The sequence below is a fragment of the Melospiza melodia genome, chromosome 12 (assembly GCF_035770615.1).
Source record: "Melospiza melodia melodia isolate bMelMel2 chromosome 12, bMelMel2.pri, whole genome shotgun sequence".
NCBI classification, from domain to species: Eukaryota; Metazoa; Chordata; class Aves; order Passeriformes; family Passerellidae; genus Melospiza; species Melospiza melodia.
This window is the reverse complement of record NC_086205.1, coordinates 13,056,453-13,073,154: the sequence shown is the minus strand read 5'-3', so window position 1 is coordinate 13,073,154 and position 16,702 is coordinate 13,056,453. Positions and strand designations below refer to the sequence as shown.

At 40.8% G+C, this 16,702-nt stretch overlaps 1 protein-coding gene across 8 annotated transcripts in view; it reads left to right on the top strand.

Moving 5' to 3' along the window:
• SPHKAP (SPHK1 interactor, AKAP domain containing) overlaps positions 1-14,526 on the top strand; it is a 63,697-nt gene extending 49,171 nt beyond the window's left edge. For 6 of the 8 annotated variants that reach the window (XM_063166853.1, XM_063166855.1, XM_063166857.1 and 3 more), the window contains 6 exons: positions 86-3,809; positions 6,873-7,052; positions 8,949-9,035; positions 10,041-10,093; positions 10,178-10,362; positions 12,357-14,526. In XM_063166853.1, the coding sequence (XP_063022923.1) occupies positions 86-3,809; positions 6,873-7,052; positions 8,949-9,035; positions 10,041-10,093; positions 10,178-10,362; positions 12,357-12,500 (4,373 nt within the window). In that variant the 3' untranslated portion in view covers positions 12,501-14,526. The remainder of the gene's footprint in view (positions 1-85; positions 3,810-6,872; positions 7,053-8,948; positions 9,036-10,040; positions 10,094-10,177; positions 10,363-12,356) is intronic. The other 2 variants (XM_063166854.1, XM_063166860.1) reach the window with 2 other exon arrangements.
• Positions 14,527-16,702: the final 2,176 nt, after the last annotated feature.

Sequence of the window (16,702 nt, the reverse complement as noted above, 5' to 3'; positions counted from 1 at the left end):
TAATGGACTACAAAGTTGTACAGCTCATTTCTTTTAGAAGTCACAAGTTAGTCTCCAAAAACTAATTTTTAATTTTTCTCAACAGGTCATGAAAAATTAAATGTTTCAGAAGCATCTTCAGATGTCAAAAAAAGTAAAGGAAAGGGATTTGAAAACATTCACTATAGAAAAGCCAGGTTGCCATTCATTCTTGAAGGGAACTGCATTAATAAAGATAATGCAGCTGCTCAGGTCTCTGAAACTGTGAATGTTGTGGCTGAAGATGGCATCTCACAACCTGAAGCTAAGTCAGACCAGGAAATACTGTGGCAGAAGGAATTAGCTGAAAAAGGTACTTCACCATTTAGTACTACTAATTTGACTAGCGGCAGTGAAAACTCAGCACTTGTGTTAGATGATGTATCTGTAACCAAAATGGCCAAAGAGGAGCCTCGGGGTGACCCCACAGCGAAACACAGCAGCAAGGCAGATGGGGAAGATTGTGCAGAGATCAGGAAAACTGATCCTCCCTCCCAGAATGAGCAGGCGACCACAGGGCAGTACGCCACAAATTTAGCAGAATCTGTTCTGCAGGATGCATTCATTAGACTGTCACAGTCTCGACCCAGTTTCAGTGAGGAGGCTGCAGTCAGCATCTCTGTGGGAAGCTCCTGTAAGTCAGAAGATGCATCTGCTTCCCGATCGTGGAATGAACTCCCAAAGATTGTCATAGTGCAAAGTCCAGACAGCTCTGAGAATGTACCTGACTGGCCAGGGTCTGCCTTCCCCAGCCTGAGCCACTGGGCTGAGGCAGAAAGCTCTGCTGAAGTTTCAGATTACTTTGAGGAAGAACACTCAAATGGACATGACCAAAGTGCACTGGAAGTGGCTCTGGCTTGTGCAGCCACTGTCATTGGAACCATTTCCAGTCCCCAGGCTGCAGAAAAGTTCCGCCGGGAGCAGGAAGCTGCAGAGTCGAGAAGTGGAGTGGCTGCTGATGAGGAGGTGCACGCAGCACCCTCACAGCTCCTCGACTGTGCTGGCACGGAATATTCATTCCCGTCTGCACTCTGTGGCATGACTCAAGTGGCAAGTGCTGTAGCCATCTGTGGCCTGGGGGACACAAAGGAGGACAAGTACCCTGCAACTTCCAGTGGACTTCTGTCCGCTGCTCAGGCCTCTGCAGCCATCACCCTGCATTGCAGCTTAGCTGTAGGAAGCAGCATGGAGAAGCTGAATGAGAGCATTGCCGAAGCGCTTCTCAAAGAGGCATCCGTAATTCTGACAAAACCCAACACATACAAAAATGTAGGGCATTTTATGGAATCCATGAACAGGAAAATTATTGAAACAGCAGCAAGACCACGTATTCCACGTGCTGATGGAGTAATCAGGGATGAACTTGCACAAAACTTATCCAATATTATTCTACGACATGCTATGGAAGAAGTTAGGAAGCAGAAACAGCTACAAGCCCATTTAGAGGATGGCTCAAGTACACAAGACATTTTCACAGAGACTGCAAACGAGTTACTTTTTAATATAATATATTTCACTTGCAAGAAGATGAACGACATAAGGCAACTTGAAGAGTGTTCTCCTCTCTTTTCCGAAGGCTCAAAAGCAGAGAAAGTAACAAGAGCAGAAGGATGGCCAACACTGGTAACAGCCTGTGAAACTTCACACAGCCCCCTTGATCACTCTGCTGCTCAGCCATTTGGTACATCCTACAGCACCAGTACTAGCAAAGATCTTGAAAAGGTCACAAGCACTTGCAAGAGTGATATCAAAGATGTAAATAGCAATGAAGTTTCCGCACTGAATTCAGAACCAAGTGGAGATACAGGGCACAACATACTTGGTGCAAAAACATCTCCCAAGAAGAGATACCTGAAAAGAACTGCGCGTGACTGTTACAAATCCCCAAATCAGAGTAACAATCAGCATCAGAAGAAAGACTACAGATCATTTTCAGACAGAGAAAATACTCTTGCAAGCAGTGAATGCAGGCACGGTGTTCAAGAACAGCTGTCTTCCAGTGCCACCATAAATACAGAAAACCAAGCCAAGATTAAGTGTGATTCCGTGCTAAATAATGATGTTCAACTTAGCTTGTCTTTGTTAGGAAACCATGTGTTGCTTCCTTCTCAGCCTGTGCTACAGGTTAAAAATTCAAGGGACAAATATTGTATAACAGACTTTGCAGAAGAATTGGCAGAAACAGTTGTCTCTATGGCAACAGAAATAGCTGCCATTTGTCTAGAAAATTCAAATGGCAAGCAACCCTGGTTCTGTGCGTGGAAGAGAGGCAATGAATATCTGGTGACCCAGAGTTTATCATGCAGAACCATGAAAAGGAAGAAGGAAACCCATACCAACGGTTCTGTGGTTCGGAAGCACAGGGCACCTCGGCTTAGTGAGATCAAAAGAAAAACAGATGAGCATCCTGAGCTAAAGGAAAAATTGATGAATCGGGTAGTAGATGAATCTATAAACCTTGAGGACACACCAGATTCAGTCAATCTCTTTGCAAATGAAGTGGCTGCCAAGATCATGAACCTCACTGAACTCTCCATGGTTGATAGCATCTGGCAAGGTCCAAACCACCCCAGGAACAGACTGCACTGTGAAAGGTGGAGCCGAGCCAAGGCCTCAAGCTGTGAGAGCATACCAGAGGAGGACTCCGATTCCAAAGCCTCTTTCAACACCCTAGGCCTCATGAACAGCTTTGGTCACTCTCTGAGCCAGACAAGTTCTGTCTCAAAGCAGTCTAGTTGTGAAAGCATTACAGATGAATTTTCAAGATTTATGGTGAACCAGATGGAAAACGAAGGAAGAGGTTTTGACTTATTACTGGATTATTATGCAGGAAAAAATGCAAACAATATCTTAACTTCTGCCTTGCAACAGGTAGCCAAGAAAAATGGCCATCTTAACGTAAGACCAAGTTGCCCATCCAAACAGTCCAGCACAGAAAGTATAACAGAAGAGTTTTATAGGTATATGCTAAGAGAAATCGAAAAGGAAAATAAAGACAATGCATCATGCTCTCGGAATTCAAAGGACTGGTGTGGCACTTTGCTGGCGCCCTCTCTGCGGTCACCTTTCTGCTTCAGGCAGTCATCAATGCCCGACAGTCGATCCTCAGGCTCCAGGCTCACAGTGAACGTCCCAATTAAAGCAAATTCCCTGGATGGGTTCGCCCACCACCGCCAAGATTCCCTAAGTGTCCAGCCCGTCAGTACCGTGGCTTCTGCAGGGCTCTGCAAGTCTGACTCGTGCCTGTACCAGAGAGGCAAGACTGACCAGATCACAGACATGCTGATCCACGAGACCTGGACCAGCTCCATCGAGTCCCTGATGCGCAAGAACAAAATCATCGCAGATGAGGCAGAGGCTCAAGAGGCAGACCAGTTTTACAGTGATTCTCCACCACATGTGGAACAGTATGCAAAAAGACTGGCTGCAAATATTGTTGAAAGTGGTAAAAGTTTGATTGTTGTCCAGCAGGATTCCTTTGATTATACGAGCCGAGAACACGTGGAAAGCAAACATCCCCAAAGCACAACCCAGATACAGCCCAAACCCAAAACGGAGGAGGTAAATTTGGATGAGAAAAAAGAGCATGTGAAGAGCCCTGGAAGCCTCCCTGCAGGACAGCTCAGGGACGTGCCTTTAATTCAGATAGAAACTGATCAACGAGATGAGCCAGATAAAGACTCAGAGTCCTTAACTTCATGTGGCCCATCTGGAAAGAGGCATCAGAGCAAAGAAAAGCCTCCAGAAGCTTTGGATGGGAAACACATGGTTTCCAGTTCCCCAGTAAGTAGGTAAGTGACAAAACAGCAAATCAGCACATTGCTTTGGTCTTTGGTTTATTTTCCAGTAAAAGTTATTTTGATAAAGGAAAAAGATAAGAGTGGTACTTTTAAAGAAATAAGCAGGATAAGTTTTGACTACAAGTTTCTTTTGGCATAAAATCACCCAATCATGTGTCACAGTGACACTTTCTGGAGAAAACTTATATTGACTATGACATTATGGTATTAAGATTTAAATCTAATACTGCACAGACAAGTTCTCTCTCTACAGACATTTATGTCTCCTATAAGGCAGGAAAGATGGACCAAGTTTAAACTTTTATTTAGCACAGACTGGTATCTGAACTAAAAAACAGATAAATAAAAATCAGTGCTAGTGGATAACAAACAGTTCTCTGCTATGCTTGTTGCTAGTAACATTTTGTGTACTTGGAAACAAGAGCAGACTTCTTGAGAGCTTGAGGTTTAACTTTGTGTTTACTGCCTGGAGTTACAAGTAGTAAAAATTCTTCAGTGAAGGAAAAATAAAAATAAAAGTAGCCCTCACCTCTTAGTTCAAGACTTCTCTGGTAGAATTTAGATAGGGAAAAGAGCATTTTATTTTAATGTCCTTTCATGGGGTTTACATCACAGCTTACCACCCTCTCCTTACAGCTGTACTCCTTTTGTAAGGAAATCTGCAGCGTGCTTTTGTTGAGGTAAAGTGTGAGCCATCATGAGAGTGCAAATGCAGAGTATTGCTGTGGGTGCTCTGAGGTGAAGGGAATGCTCTCTCTCAAGGTGTTGTCTCTTTATCACCATACTTCATTGCATCTGTTCCTTTAGTGGTCTCTAAACTGCCAGTCTTGGAGCACTGCAGCACCACATTATCTTAGAGTGGCAGAAAAAGTGCAGGTGCTGGTGTTAGAAACCATTTTGTAGCTCATTTTATTCTAGGCAGGGCTGTATTTCAGCATTTGACAAAGCTCTGCTTGAAGTGAGGAAGCAGATAGATTGTAAGCACTACCCTGTGTACGGCAGCAATTGGGTGGATAATTACCGTGGTGTCACTGGTCTTTCATACTGACTCCTGCACTAACCTTCCTCCTCCTTAAAATGCAACGTGCTTTTAGTAAGATAAATTTAGAAATCCACCTATTTGGAATCTTGACTGCTTGACTGTGCAGTTCTGGTTCAACTTGCCTCCATTTCTGTCCATTGGCCTCATTTGCAGCATGAAATGCAGAGTTCTTCCAAAGCAATCTCAAATAGAAGCTGCCCAAGTGCTCTCCAGATGTGCTCCTATCCTTGCTGGGAAGGCAAAGCCTCCAGTGATTCTTCACACAGATCTGAACTATTTGTGGCATGGCTGTCTGGACTTAGTCTAGGCTGAAGTGAAAACCTAAAATATATATATGTAATGTAGCTACAAAGGCATTAGTAGAAATTGCTCTGATCCACTCCTACTGCATGAAATTACTTGCTAGTTCAGATACAGGCACATAGGACTGCAGGCAAAATATCAAGCAGAAAGAGTCAATTAGGGAAAAAAAAAGCCATTAAGACCTTCAGCAATGAAAAAAAGCTGTTTCTTGCATGTAGGCAGTGCAATAGAGCCACAGTTCCAAGTGACTGTTCACAAGTGGGGAACTGTCAGTTCAAAGCATCACTGGTGTGAGATGTAATTGCATAATGAATCAAACAAAACCCAAAATGCCAAGAAACATCACCCACACAATCTCTTGTGTTTTGGACCAGGTATCAGGAGCTGCCTGTCCTGTGCTACGAAGCTGAGTGACACCCCTGCCCTGTGGCCTGGCTGCTCAGAGAGGGCAGGGGCAGAGCCCTGGGCACAAGGCTGGGGGTGGCAGGCACGGGGCTTTGGCAGAGCTGACTGCCAGGGGAGCAGAGCCCCAGGCAGGCAATTCCCATTCTCCCTGCTCAGGCTGCTTCTCTGTCATCCAGCATTAGTGCAGCAACCTCTGAGAGTGAGAGCTTGGCAGAAAGAGATACCCACAATGATACTGTCTCAGTATATGCCTAATCAAGGTGATTACTCAGGAGCAGTAGATTACTGGTGTGACTTCCTGCTTTACCTGAAAGCAGATGCCTTAACCACAGCTACAGATAAAGGCTGAAGGCAAGACTTCTCTAGAGAGATCCTGCAGAGGGTTATCCAAATATAACATTGCTCTAATCCCTAAACTGCAAATGCAGACTATCCAGTGAATATAAAAAAACTACAGTTTTGCTTTACTTGTTATTCTGGCACTACAGTGATATAATTATTGGAGGGACTGATTGTTTTTCTTTGAATCAAAAGCCCAGCTTATCTGTAAAAACTGAGGAAAAATACAGTTTCTTTTTTAGTTTCTGTGTTTGTTGGGAGCATGTGTACATATATATTGCATAGACACATGTGTGACATATGTCAAGTGTGCAGAATTAAAGCATTTTTCCCTTAACCCTGTACTTTCTAAACTCAGTCTGGGCTACATCTTCAGTCTGGTTTCTGACTGTTGCAATATTTTGTCCTTCCTCAGCCTAAGCAGTGAAGATCCTAAGGACATGGTAGACTCAGAGTCATTACTGATTCACAACTCACAATACTTTCCTACTTTCACTTCTCTCAGATCTACAATTTTAATAAAGTAGAAAACCCTGTCAAGAACTTTATTCACCCATTGCACGACAGGGATTTAGCAGCAATATATATCTCCAAGAAATTCTGTCATTCTGCAGTAACATATACCACATATTTCAATCAATGATTGACTGAAGTGCATTAAGCATTAAACCTTTACAGTGATCAGGATTTTTATACATGCTAAATCTTTCTGTGCAAGCTATGCATACTTAAATCTAGGGTTTGTGTTTATTTATAGCAGTCATAAGAAAGTCCTTTTTTAAGAGTATCTCAGGCCAGATGTTCGGCTGGACTCTATGTATAAATTATAAGCTTGTCCAAAATTCTGCATGTGTATAATTCTGCAGCTTGGTTGACATTAATGAGCAGCATTGCCTGAAGATTGGTGGCACCAGTTTGTTTGCCTGTATTACAATATCAATGTGCCTGCCCTATCGCCCTGCCAGCAGCAGCCCTCAGAGCAGATCGGATGCTGAAATCATCGGAGAGACCAAAACAGCTGAAGAATTTCCAGCCCATCTCAGCAGCAGTGAAGAGAGCACTGGCAGCTGGTCCCAGCTGGCCAACGATGAGGACAACCCTGATGACACCAGCAGCTACCTGCAGCTCAGCGAGCGCTCCCTGAGGTACCCAGCCCGCGTTGTCTCTTCCCCTGCACCCTGTGCTCTGCCCACCAAGCCTACCCTGCATCAGCAGTGAGAGGCAGCAGCTTGAGGTTTACTCAAATACTGTAAAGAATGTCTAATGGCAGACTTTATCTCTTTATTTTTTAGTAAGGGAAAAAAATTACCCATGTTCTGATTCTCAGCCAGGTCTTTTTGCTATTGGTGAGGAGCTCGATTCAGACAAAGAAAAAAACCTCCTGGCATCACTAAAGTGTCTCAGTCCTACTGCAAAAAGGCCATTATACAAGTTAATTTCTATAGTCTTTCTTTTAATTTATTTGTTGTTGTTTGCCTAATGTTTATCTTGGCACCTCCTTAGCCAAGATGGACAAAACTGCCATTCCCAGCAGAAATCCATGCACTGAGAACAAAGATTGAGCCCTGATCTGATTAGACTGGCACAGGGGTGCAAATTAATAGAAGATGACCACCTTTTCCCTGAGTAGACATAAATTCAAGAGCTCCTACTACTATGACCTGATTTTGTTCCAATTCAACTCATGACAAAAGTTTGAAAATGTTATTTAGTCCTTGGAGTTTATATAGAGTGGTAGTAGTTTGACTTCAGCCCTTTCATAGCATCAAATTGAGTAAGGTTTTTCCTTCACATGCTCTTAGACTACATTTCAAAATATTATCAAGTAATTCAAGTAATTACATCTTTCTCTTAAGTATTAAGATGACAAGGAGGGAAGACATTATGGTAATGAAGCAGGGAAAAGAAAGTCTCTGTCAGAGAGCACTGTTGGCTGGCTGAAATGACTGAACAAAACATGGCTGTCAGTGCAGCTGAACATTCATCCTGTTATTACAGTATCAAACTTTAACAAGTCCTTGGTCTGAAGGAGCTGAAGTATTGTTCCTTTCAGCTCTGCGCTGGAACAGAAATTGCTACAGCAAGTCTGAATGCACAGCATGCTGACAATGTCTCAGATTGTCTCAACACACTGATTAGGAAAGGAACTGTCTAATCAATCCCTCTAATGTAGGGGAAAATACTGTTAGCTGGTTTTTCAGTAAAAATTAAGTGGTTCACTGTGACTTGCCACACAGAATTTGTTCATGGTAATTGACTTGCAGCCAGCAAATTCACAACCTGTCCATGAGACCATCACAGTATCTGCATAAACATTCACTGTCACATTTATAATTATGTTATAATGTGAACTGGTAGTATTTTTTCCAAATATCCTCAAGTGTACTACTTCATCCTTGTGAAGAAGCCAAAGAGAATTCTTCTTTGTATTTGTGGTCCCAGTGAACAATTGGCTTTGACTAAAATATCAGTCTTTCAGAGTAGTCAGAAAAATGAGGGGCCATCCCTATACCTGTGGGTTCCATCAGACCCCAAACAGTATTTGGGGTATGATGCAACACACTGAAACTGCAGCTGGTTACCCGTGTGGACTCACCCTCCAGGTAAGTGTGTGATGGGCAGCCAGTGCCTTGCTCCTGAACTCCCCATGTTCACAGGGAGCTGGATCTTTGCAGGTTTCTTGCAGGACATCTCTGTACCTGCTAATCCTTCTTTTCAAGGACTCAGACTCCATTTTTGTTTGAGGCCAAGTGTTCATTGCATAAGCCATTCACAAGAAGACAGTCCACTTTTTTTCCCTGCAATTTACAGCATCACTTGATGCACCTGATACATGCTTGATCTACAACTATTTTAATAAAAGCCTCATTACTTTAAGCAGACTAGTGTGCTTTATTCAGGGAACCACTTGCTGAGCACAATTGATTTTATAGAACAGAGCTCCTCCCCACTTTGCTTTGTACAGAAATAATTTTTTAGAAGATGTATGGAGACATGTTCAGCACAGCTTGGCACTAATACTTAAACTTTTGCTTTGTCAGCAATGGCAACAGCAGTACAACTAGCAGTCTTGGCATTATGGACCTGGAAATTTATCAGGAGAACGTGCCATCTTCTCCTATGATTAAGTAAGTAGTCACTGAAGTGAGACTTGATGTTTAGTCCAATTTAAACTGCAAATCATTTACGCCACCGAAACCGTGCCAAGCCCTGCTTTGCACCTGCTGCTGTGCCTGCCCATGGCTTCAGAAAAAAGCACAAGCAGGTGTCTGTGCAGAGTGAGGGCACCAGACAGTGAAAAATAACAGGAAAACCCAGTCAGGTGGATCTCTTGAGAACACAGATCCATCAACCACCCTGTCTAAAACACAGCCCTCTGTGGTATCACTTTTCTGTTATCAAACCTTCTTCTCTGAATACTTCAGATATTATCAAAACTCTAGTGTAATACCAAGGAAAGTCAAGCGAATAAGGATCAATTAAAAACAATTTTTAAAAAACCCAATAGCATTCTTTCCAATAATAATAACAATAATAATTTGGCCCACAGTAATTTTACCTATTGTTTCTGGGAGTATTTCTACTGAACATGCAGTTCAGTTGTCAAGAGATGTGTGAGTGCATCCTGCCTAAAGATCCTGGTACAACCTGCCAGCTGGTGAATGTCATTATGCAGCCAGGGCACACCCACTGCACAAACCTACACAATGGACATCACATACTGAACGTGGCAACTTCTGAAGTCAGTGACATCAGAAAATTGTCACAGTAAAATACAGACATTGGAAATTCAGCATTTCCACCCAGGTTATGAGACTTGCTGTGTCTTACCATAATGTCATTTGCTTGTCATTTTGTGAACTCTAAAGATGCACAGATCCTGGTGAAATGTAACACATGACATAGCTAATACAAGTACTTCATCCTGCTACAGAAAAATGCTGCAGTTCAGTTTTTCCTGATTCACAGATTAAATAATGAAATATATTCGGCATTTTATTGTTTCATCCTATGTAACCTTTTTCTTGCAGTTTTCTAGGTCTTGCATTGAGGGAGAAGTTTATTCATCATGAAGCAATGTTGTAGACTGTTCTAAGTATGACTAATAAGCTTTGTTGTTGTTTGTTTCTAAGTGAATTAGTAGAAGAAAAGGTTTTCCTTAAAGAACAGACAGAAAACACTGAGGGTAAGTTGAACTATATAAATTAAAACATACAGTTTGAAGATAACACAAGCAATTGCACAGTAACTAGTGGGATTATTTTTCCAGAAAGTACTTCTGAGCTTTCAGTGGGAACAGCCAACTGCCAAAAGGACCTCCTGGTGATAAACTTTGATCTGGAGCCAGAGTGCCCTGACGTGGAGCTGCGAGCCACCCTGCAGTGGATTGCTGCTTCTGAACTTGGAATTCCAACTATCTATTTTAAGAAATCTCAGGAAAACAGAATTGAAAAGGTAATGTTTACAGAATTGGGCATACTATTAATGTCTACATAACTGTAACAGTTATGATTTATTGAAGTTATTGAGCTTAAAAGCAGATGCAAAAACATCTTCATTACAGCAAGATGGCAACACTACTGTTTATGAGAGAAAGGAATGAGAGGACAGGTGTGTCAGAACTTAAAGGATGTGAAATATGTAGCAGATTGTCTATGGCATAAGAAAATGTCACCATGATACTTTGATGAATCTGTTCACCTTATCATATCAATGATACATTAAATACTAATGCCCAAGGCAGCATTAACAGAGTCCTTTATGTGGCTGCATTTGAAAGGCTGCACGTGGCTTAGATGGAGTTTAAGTGCAAAGGCTTGAAAAAATAAAAAACAATTTTGTGTAGACATCACATGTATAATGTTCACCTACTTGGTCATTATAATGTGAGACATGGTTTGGACTTAAGATTTTCAGTCCTTATGCTGGTTCTGCCTTGCCTGTAACACCCACTACAGCAGCCTGAGGTTGGTCTGGACTTGTGCCTGGCTGTTCATAAACTGCTCCAGCTCAGGGTGCAGCTTTTGAGAGCAGGAGTCTCTTTCCAGAGAGAGTGGAGAGACAGATGACTGAGAAACCTCCTGAGGTGTTAGCCCAAGCCAGAGTCAGGAGCAACACTGAAGTCCAAAATAGCCACAAGAAGTGCAAACTCTATTTCTGAATGATCAGCTGGGGCTCCTGTGTAGACCCCACCAAATACCAACCACAGCAACTCAGGAAAGACCTGAAAAGAGACCCATTTCCAAGATCAGCAAGAGAGCTTAAGCTTTAAGACTTAAAAACATGTTAGTGTTTAAGTCAATTAATGAAAAAAGTATTACAAATCAGTATTTTGGTCTCTTATGGGAAGATCATTTGGAGTAGCAGAGATATTGTTTGATTTTCTTGAGTACATGCATTTGGGAATCATAAACATAATTTAAAATGCATTCAACAGCAACAGTCCAAATTGCATCTAATTAAAGAAACAGCTGTCAGCTTTACCCATGTGCTTTGGCAAACAGTTAATTCAATTGCAAAAATACACTAGAGAATAATGAAGCACATCCTGCCTACAACAGCATTCTTGGAAATCACGTGCCTATTAAGTATCATTAAAATATATATTAAAAGTTTAGGCTGCAGTATGTTAATAGCAAATAGCTACACTAACCAGAGAAACAATCTTTTCTTTTGTGCTCTAAAACTAAAAACAGAAGGAGCAAACTAATTACTGTGAAATTCAAAGAATTGAAAAGTTTTGATTTTCATTTATGTGCTTCAGAAGAAAAAGGGACCAGATGGATGACCCTGTGTACCAAGTGGACAAAACTCAGGATTTTTTTTACAGCTGCTTAAGAACATATATTTAACCTCTGGTTTCTCAAGAAATTAAAAAAAAAAAAAAAACCCAAATACAGATACTGCCTATGTTTAAAACACACCTGTGATAAATGTCTTCATGTGACAAAATTTCACACAGAGTTCCCTCTCACCAGTACTATTTGAATATTTAAAATACTGTGGCATATATATATGGAAGTACAGAAAATTAAACATAAAGTAAAATATAGCTAGTGGTAATGTAAAAATATTTTTTAAAGATGGATAATCTCACTTCCATTATTTTGACAATGAGTTGTTGATAACATGGCAAATAGTGATCCTTGATCAAACTGACTGTCTGGTTTTACTTTCATTGCAATAAATAAATAATTGACAGAAGCAGTTAATTTAGAAAATGTCATGAGAGCCCATCAGTCTTTGGGGAGCTATGGAACTAGAGAAATTAAGTTTTTATCAATAGCAAGAACGTTGATGTTGCTGTGCACTGAATGGTGCCCACTCCCTCAAACAGCTGTACATTTACAAAGGGTGGGCTGACAAGAGTTTGTGTCTATGCATTCCACCAAACCTTAGAAAATGTTCACCAAATCTCAAGTGTATTTCATGGTGTTGTTTTTATTTAGTTTCTAGATGTGGTGCAGTTGGTGCAGAGGAAGTCCTGGAAGGTGGGGGATATCTTCCAAGCCGTGGTGCAGTACTGCAAGCTCAGTGAGGAGGGCAGAGAGAGCACACCCAGCCTGTTTGACTGGCTGCTTGAGCTGGGCTAACAAAGCTCCTGGTTCAGCTCTCCTGTTTTATTCCAGTTTAAATAAGCAGTGGTTTGTGTAATGCTCTGATTTCTGAACATCACTGAATAAAATGTGCAAAATGTACAAACTCTTCATGAACAGCACAAGTCCGTGCCACAACTGACCCAGGAGCGAAGTGGATCTGAATTTATTGTGTCTGTGTCATGAGGGACTCTTGAGATGTTGTGCTGTAGGATGCACTGTACTATGAGGGGATGGATTTTTAGCCTCCTGAATTAATCAACTACACAGTAAAGACTTAATTATCTAATATATTCAATTTTCATCAATTTAATTAAATCAGTCAGGTAAAATGGGATAGTAGCCTACCATTCAGTTTTAAAACAACACTGATATTTGTACAGTTTAACTGTTAGAAGCAGAGTGTGTTTCAGAATGCCTGGAGGCACCCTTGTCCCTAGATAATATTTATGGGTTTCTGAAATCCCCATAATCTGCTAAGGGGTAAAAAAGCTTTTGAACACTTAGCACCTTTGCAGTTAGACAACACAATAAAAAGCTGCTGAAAACACATTTTAGTTTCTTCCCATGTGTTTATTTCTCTTCCATAGCTATTCCTGACTCCTGCAACCTTCCCAAAGAAATAAAATCCAGTCTCCTAGTTCCTATCCTTAAAAGACTGATTCCCTGGGAAGCAGTGCAGTTCAGTACAGCTACACCTGGTAGATCCTGCACACAGCTCTGTGAGCCAGGGCAGCAGCTCTCGAGCCCTGCGACCTCGGGCGAGTCATTTCACCTCTGTGCCTCAGTGTCCCTGCCTGGCAAAAGGGAATCATGATAGTACAGCTGTTACCTAAAGTGCTGCTGTTGAAAGCACTATGTAACATTTTACATATCAATTAAAAGCAGTGAAAAAAAGAACTATTTTAATTTAGTGTAATTGAATAAATTGTTAATGAGGTGAAGAAATGCAGATCTTAAAAGAGCACCATCTTGTCCTAAAATTCTCAAGGTTAATTTTTGTAACTTAGAAAAAAGCAAAATGTTTGTTAAAATTTCAGCAGACATATGTGTTCATTTTGAAGATAACTGTTTGGACTATGTGTGAGAGTTCACATTCCTATAAATTTCTATAATTGTTTGATAAGATATACTCTGCTATTGTCCTGTTGAGATGATCTGTTGATATCATGCATTTAGTAATACATTCTCTCAACTCTGCCAAAGAGACTGGGTGTGAATTTAAATGTAAACATGACTTACAACATCACAGCTCTTTTGCAATTTGTTTTTTGAAAATACTTTTCATCTCTCTTACTCAAATAGTGGAATAGAATACCTGCCTGCTTTTCCCAAAAAACTATTTAAGAGAAGTTTTATTTTCCATATAACAGTATATGCTTCTGTAATATTTCTTGAAAAAAAAAAAAAAACTATCCTTTTGCACTAAATATTTTTGAAAATTTTGAAGTAGTTTTAAATAATTTATGAAAAAGAGCCATATTCTTAGTTTTATCTTTAAAACCATTACAAAACTTGCATGATTGCATCACTCATTTGTTACAAAATACAAATTGTTAGTGAATCAAAATCTAATGAGGAACATTAAATAACATGAGTAATTCTCAATCTACTCTGCAGTATAAACAGAACAGGAGAGGTCGCTTTACAGTCAAAAGAAAAGTGAATTCATTGCAAACACTGAACATAACTGGAGTCACTGGGCCAGCCCCTGAGAACTGCTGAGCATCTGTAATTCCCACTAACATGAGTGGCAACTCTGAATGCTCAGCATTTCTGAGGCTGAGAGCTAATGAAAGCACCAAAAATTATAAAGTGCTTTGTTTGAGTTAATGAATGGGAAAGTGTATTTAGTTTTAAACCAAATACAGTTAGTTGTCAGTATACAATTTTTTGTTGTGATAGAATAAATGTTTACAAAGCACAAATATCATGACAGAGTTGTAACAGTGTGATGCAGTTTCTCTGTACAGTAGTTCTTAATGTTGCAATTAATTCAGAAATAAATTTATGTTATAATGTGTGTCCTCTTTGCCTTTCTAAAATGTTCACAAATGAGCTATGGATTTTTTTGACCTATTAAATACTTGCCTGCCATCCCTGGAGCTTCTCAATGACAAATCTGATCCATGGCTCTGACCAAAACAAGGCAGAGCAAGGTCCAGGTCTTATCTCAGTGACAGAGCTACTTGGGTTCCACAAGTCATTCAAGAGATAAAAGGCTAAACATAACATTCTTAGTATCACAATAAAGATAAATGATACCCTGAGTGCCCAGCATCATCCCCAATGTACAAGCCTCTATCAGTGCTCACTCTGGCTGCTTTCAGTACCAGCACAAGTGAGCAGGAGGGTGGGGAGAGAAGTTCTGGACATTCCCCTCTCCTTGTGTAAGTTCACAGGGGCATTTACTGCAATATTGTCTGGATACCTCAGGTATTTCTACTGCTACACATAAAAGGAAACCATTACTTCACTGAATAAATCAGAAAAGCACTTGTCCATTCTTCTTTTTTTTTTCCATTTTTTTAAAAATGGGTATTGAATACACCCAAATGAGAACAACATACAGCCTTAGGTAAAAAATCTCCCTCTGCATGAGCATGATACAGGTTTTTAACATCAGGAGTGGCTGCTCACTATCTTTCTTGATAAAAACTAGGATACAACAAATTAAAATCATATGAGCCGGATTCAAAGAAAACAAAAAGAGATGAGAAGCTATCAAATGAGAGGGTGCAAGAACTGTACACAGGTTTGAGTGGGAGCTGCAGCAGTTCTTGCAGAGCTGTCTCAGGGATGCCCTGGCCATCAGAGGCCTCATGGAAGCAGCAGCCAGGGCTCCAGTGCTCCCCTTCCTGGAGGTGGCTTCAGGGCAAGGTGCATTGCCACCCCAGGCTTGATTCTACCACCCACATAATGAAGAGCAACCTTTGGCCTGTAGATCTGCTACTCTTCAAAAGCAATTCTACTGTATTTGAATTAGATATTTAAAAGATTTATTTTTTATGTTTTTGTGTTTAGGGTTCTTTTAATGTTAAGGTTACTAGAAGCTGAAAAACTACAATCTACCTCAATTTTGTTCATCTCTCTGAAAATTTTTATTGTCTTCAAGTAAATGAACCATTTATGGCCTGTGATAAAAATAGCCACCTGCTAAATTCAGTAGATAACTTTTCTGAAGAGGCCAGTTTGACACTTGCTCTTGCTCTGTTTCATGCAGAGCTGCATGACAAACAAGCACAGGAATACCACTGTGAATCCTGAAGTCTACATTTCAAAATGACAGAGGGAAAAAGCCCACCAGTCCATTGATAAAGAACCCACATGAGCTACTTAAATAAAACAAACTGCAGCTCAGAAGGAAAGCACATCCATACTAGCCAATTTAAGAACCTGAGTCAGAGCCATTCCTAAGCCTTTGCCATGTATAAGCAAGCCTAGAACACCACTATTTCAGTTTTGCCAACCCACTCTGAATCCAGTCATCACAAGGAACAGGCCCTCAGAAGGCAACTTGCAGCTGTGCAGTATTTAGCAGGACAGACAGCACTATTAGACAGCTGGACTATCAAACTAATTGAAACAATTTGCAGAAGAAAGGGCTGGGTGATGAGTACTGCATCCCCCTCCCAGCTTCAGCTAAGAATTAGACAGGAAAGTGCAGCAAACTGGCAAAGAGAAGCAGGAGATATTTCCACATCCTTTTACTAACTACCCAGGAAATGTGAGTGATCCCACTGAAGGGGACAAAAAAAAAAAAAGAAATTCACACAAAATGCCACTTTGAAAACATGAGTGGGTGTGAGCATTACTGTCATCACCTATTCAGAAAGAATTGGAATCTCAGACGTCACAAGTCCAAGAACACATCATGTGCTTACATGGAAATCCCCGTCCTTGTGAAGGGTATGTTCTGTCCTAGAGCAGTTACGTGACACAAGCTTCTTTCCCAGAAAAACAGAATTGCATATTCACAGAGGTTCATCCTGAAAAGATTTCAAAGGTCTAAAGGACAGAAAGAATGCAGCAAATATGATTTCTACAGTGACAAACCTAACCACTTCAGGGCTCTCCTGAGGTAATCCTTTTCAATAAGGTCACAGGGAGCCAAGTTTGTCAGCATTTCAGGGTAATGTTGAAAGCTACATCTCCAACCACACAGTGATTAAATTCACACTTGGATAGTATAAGGTGGG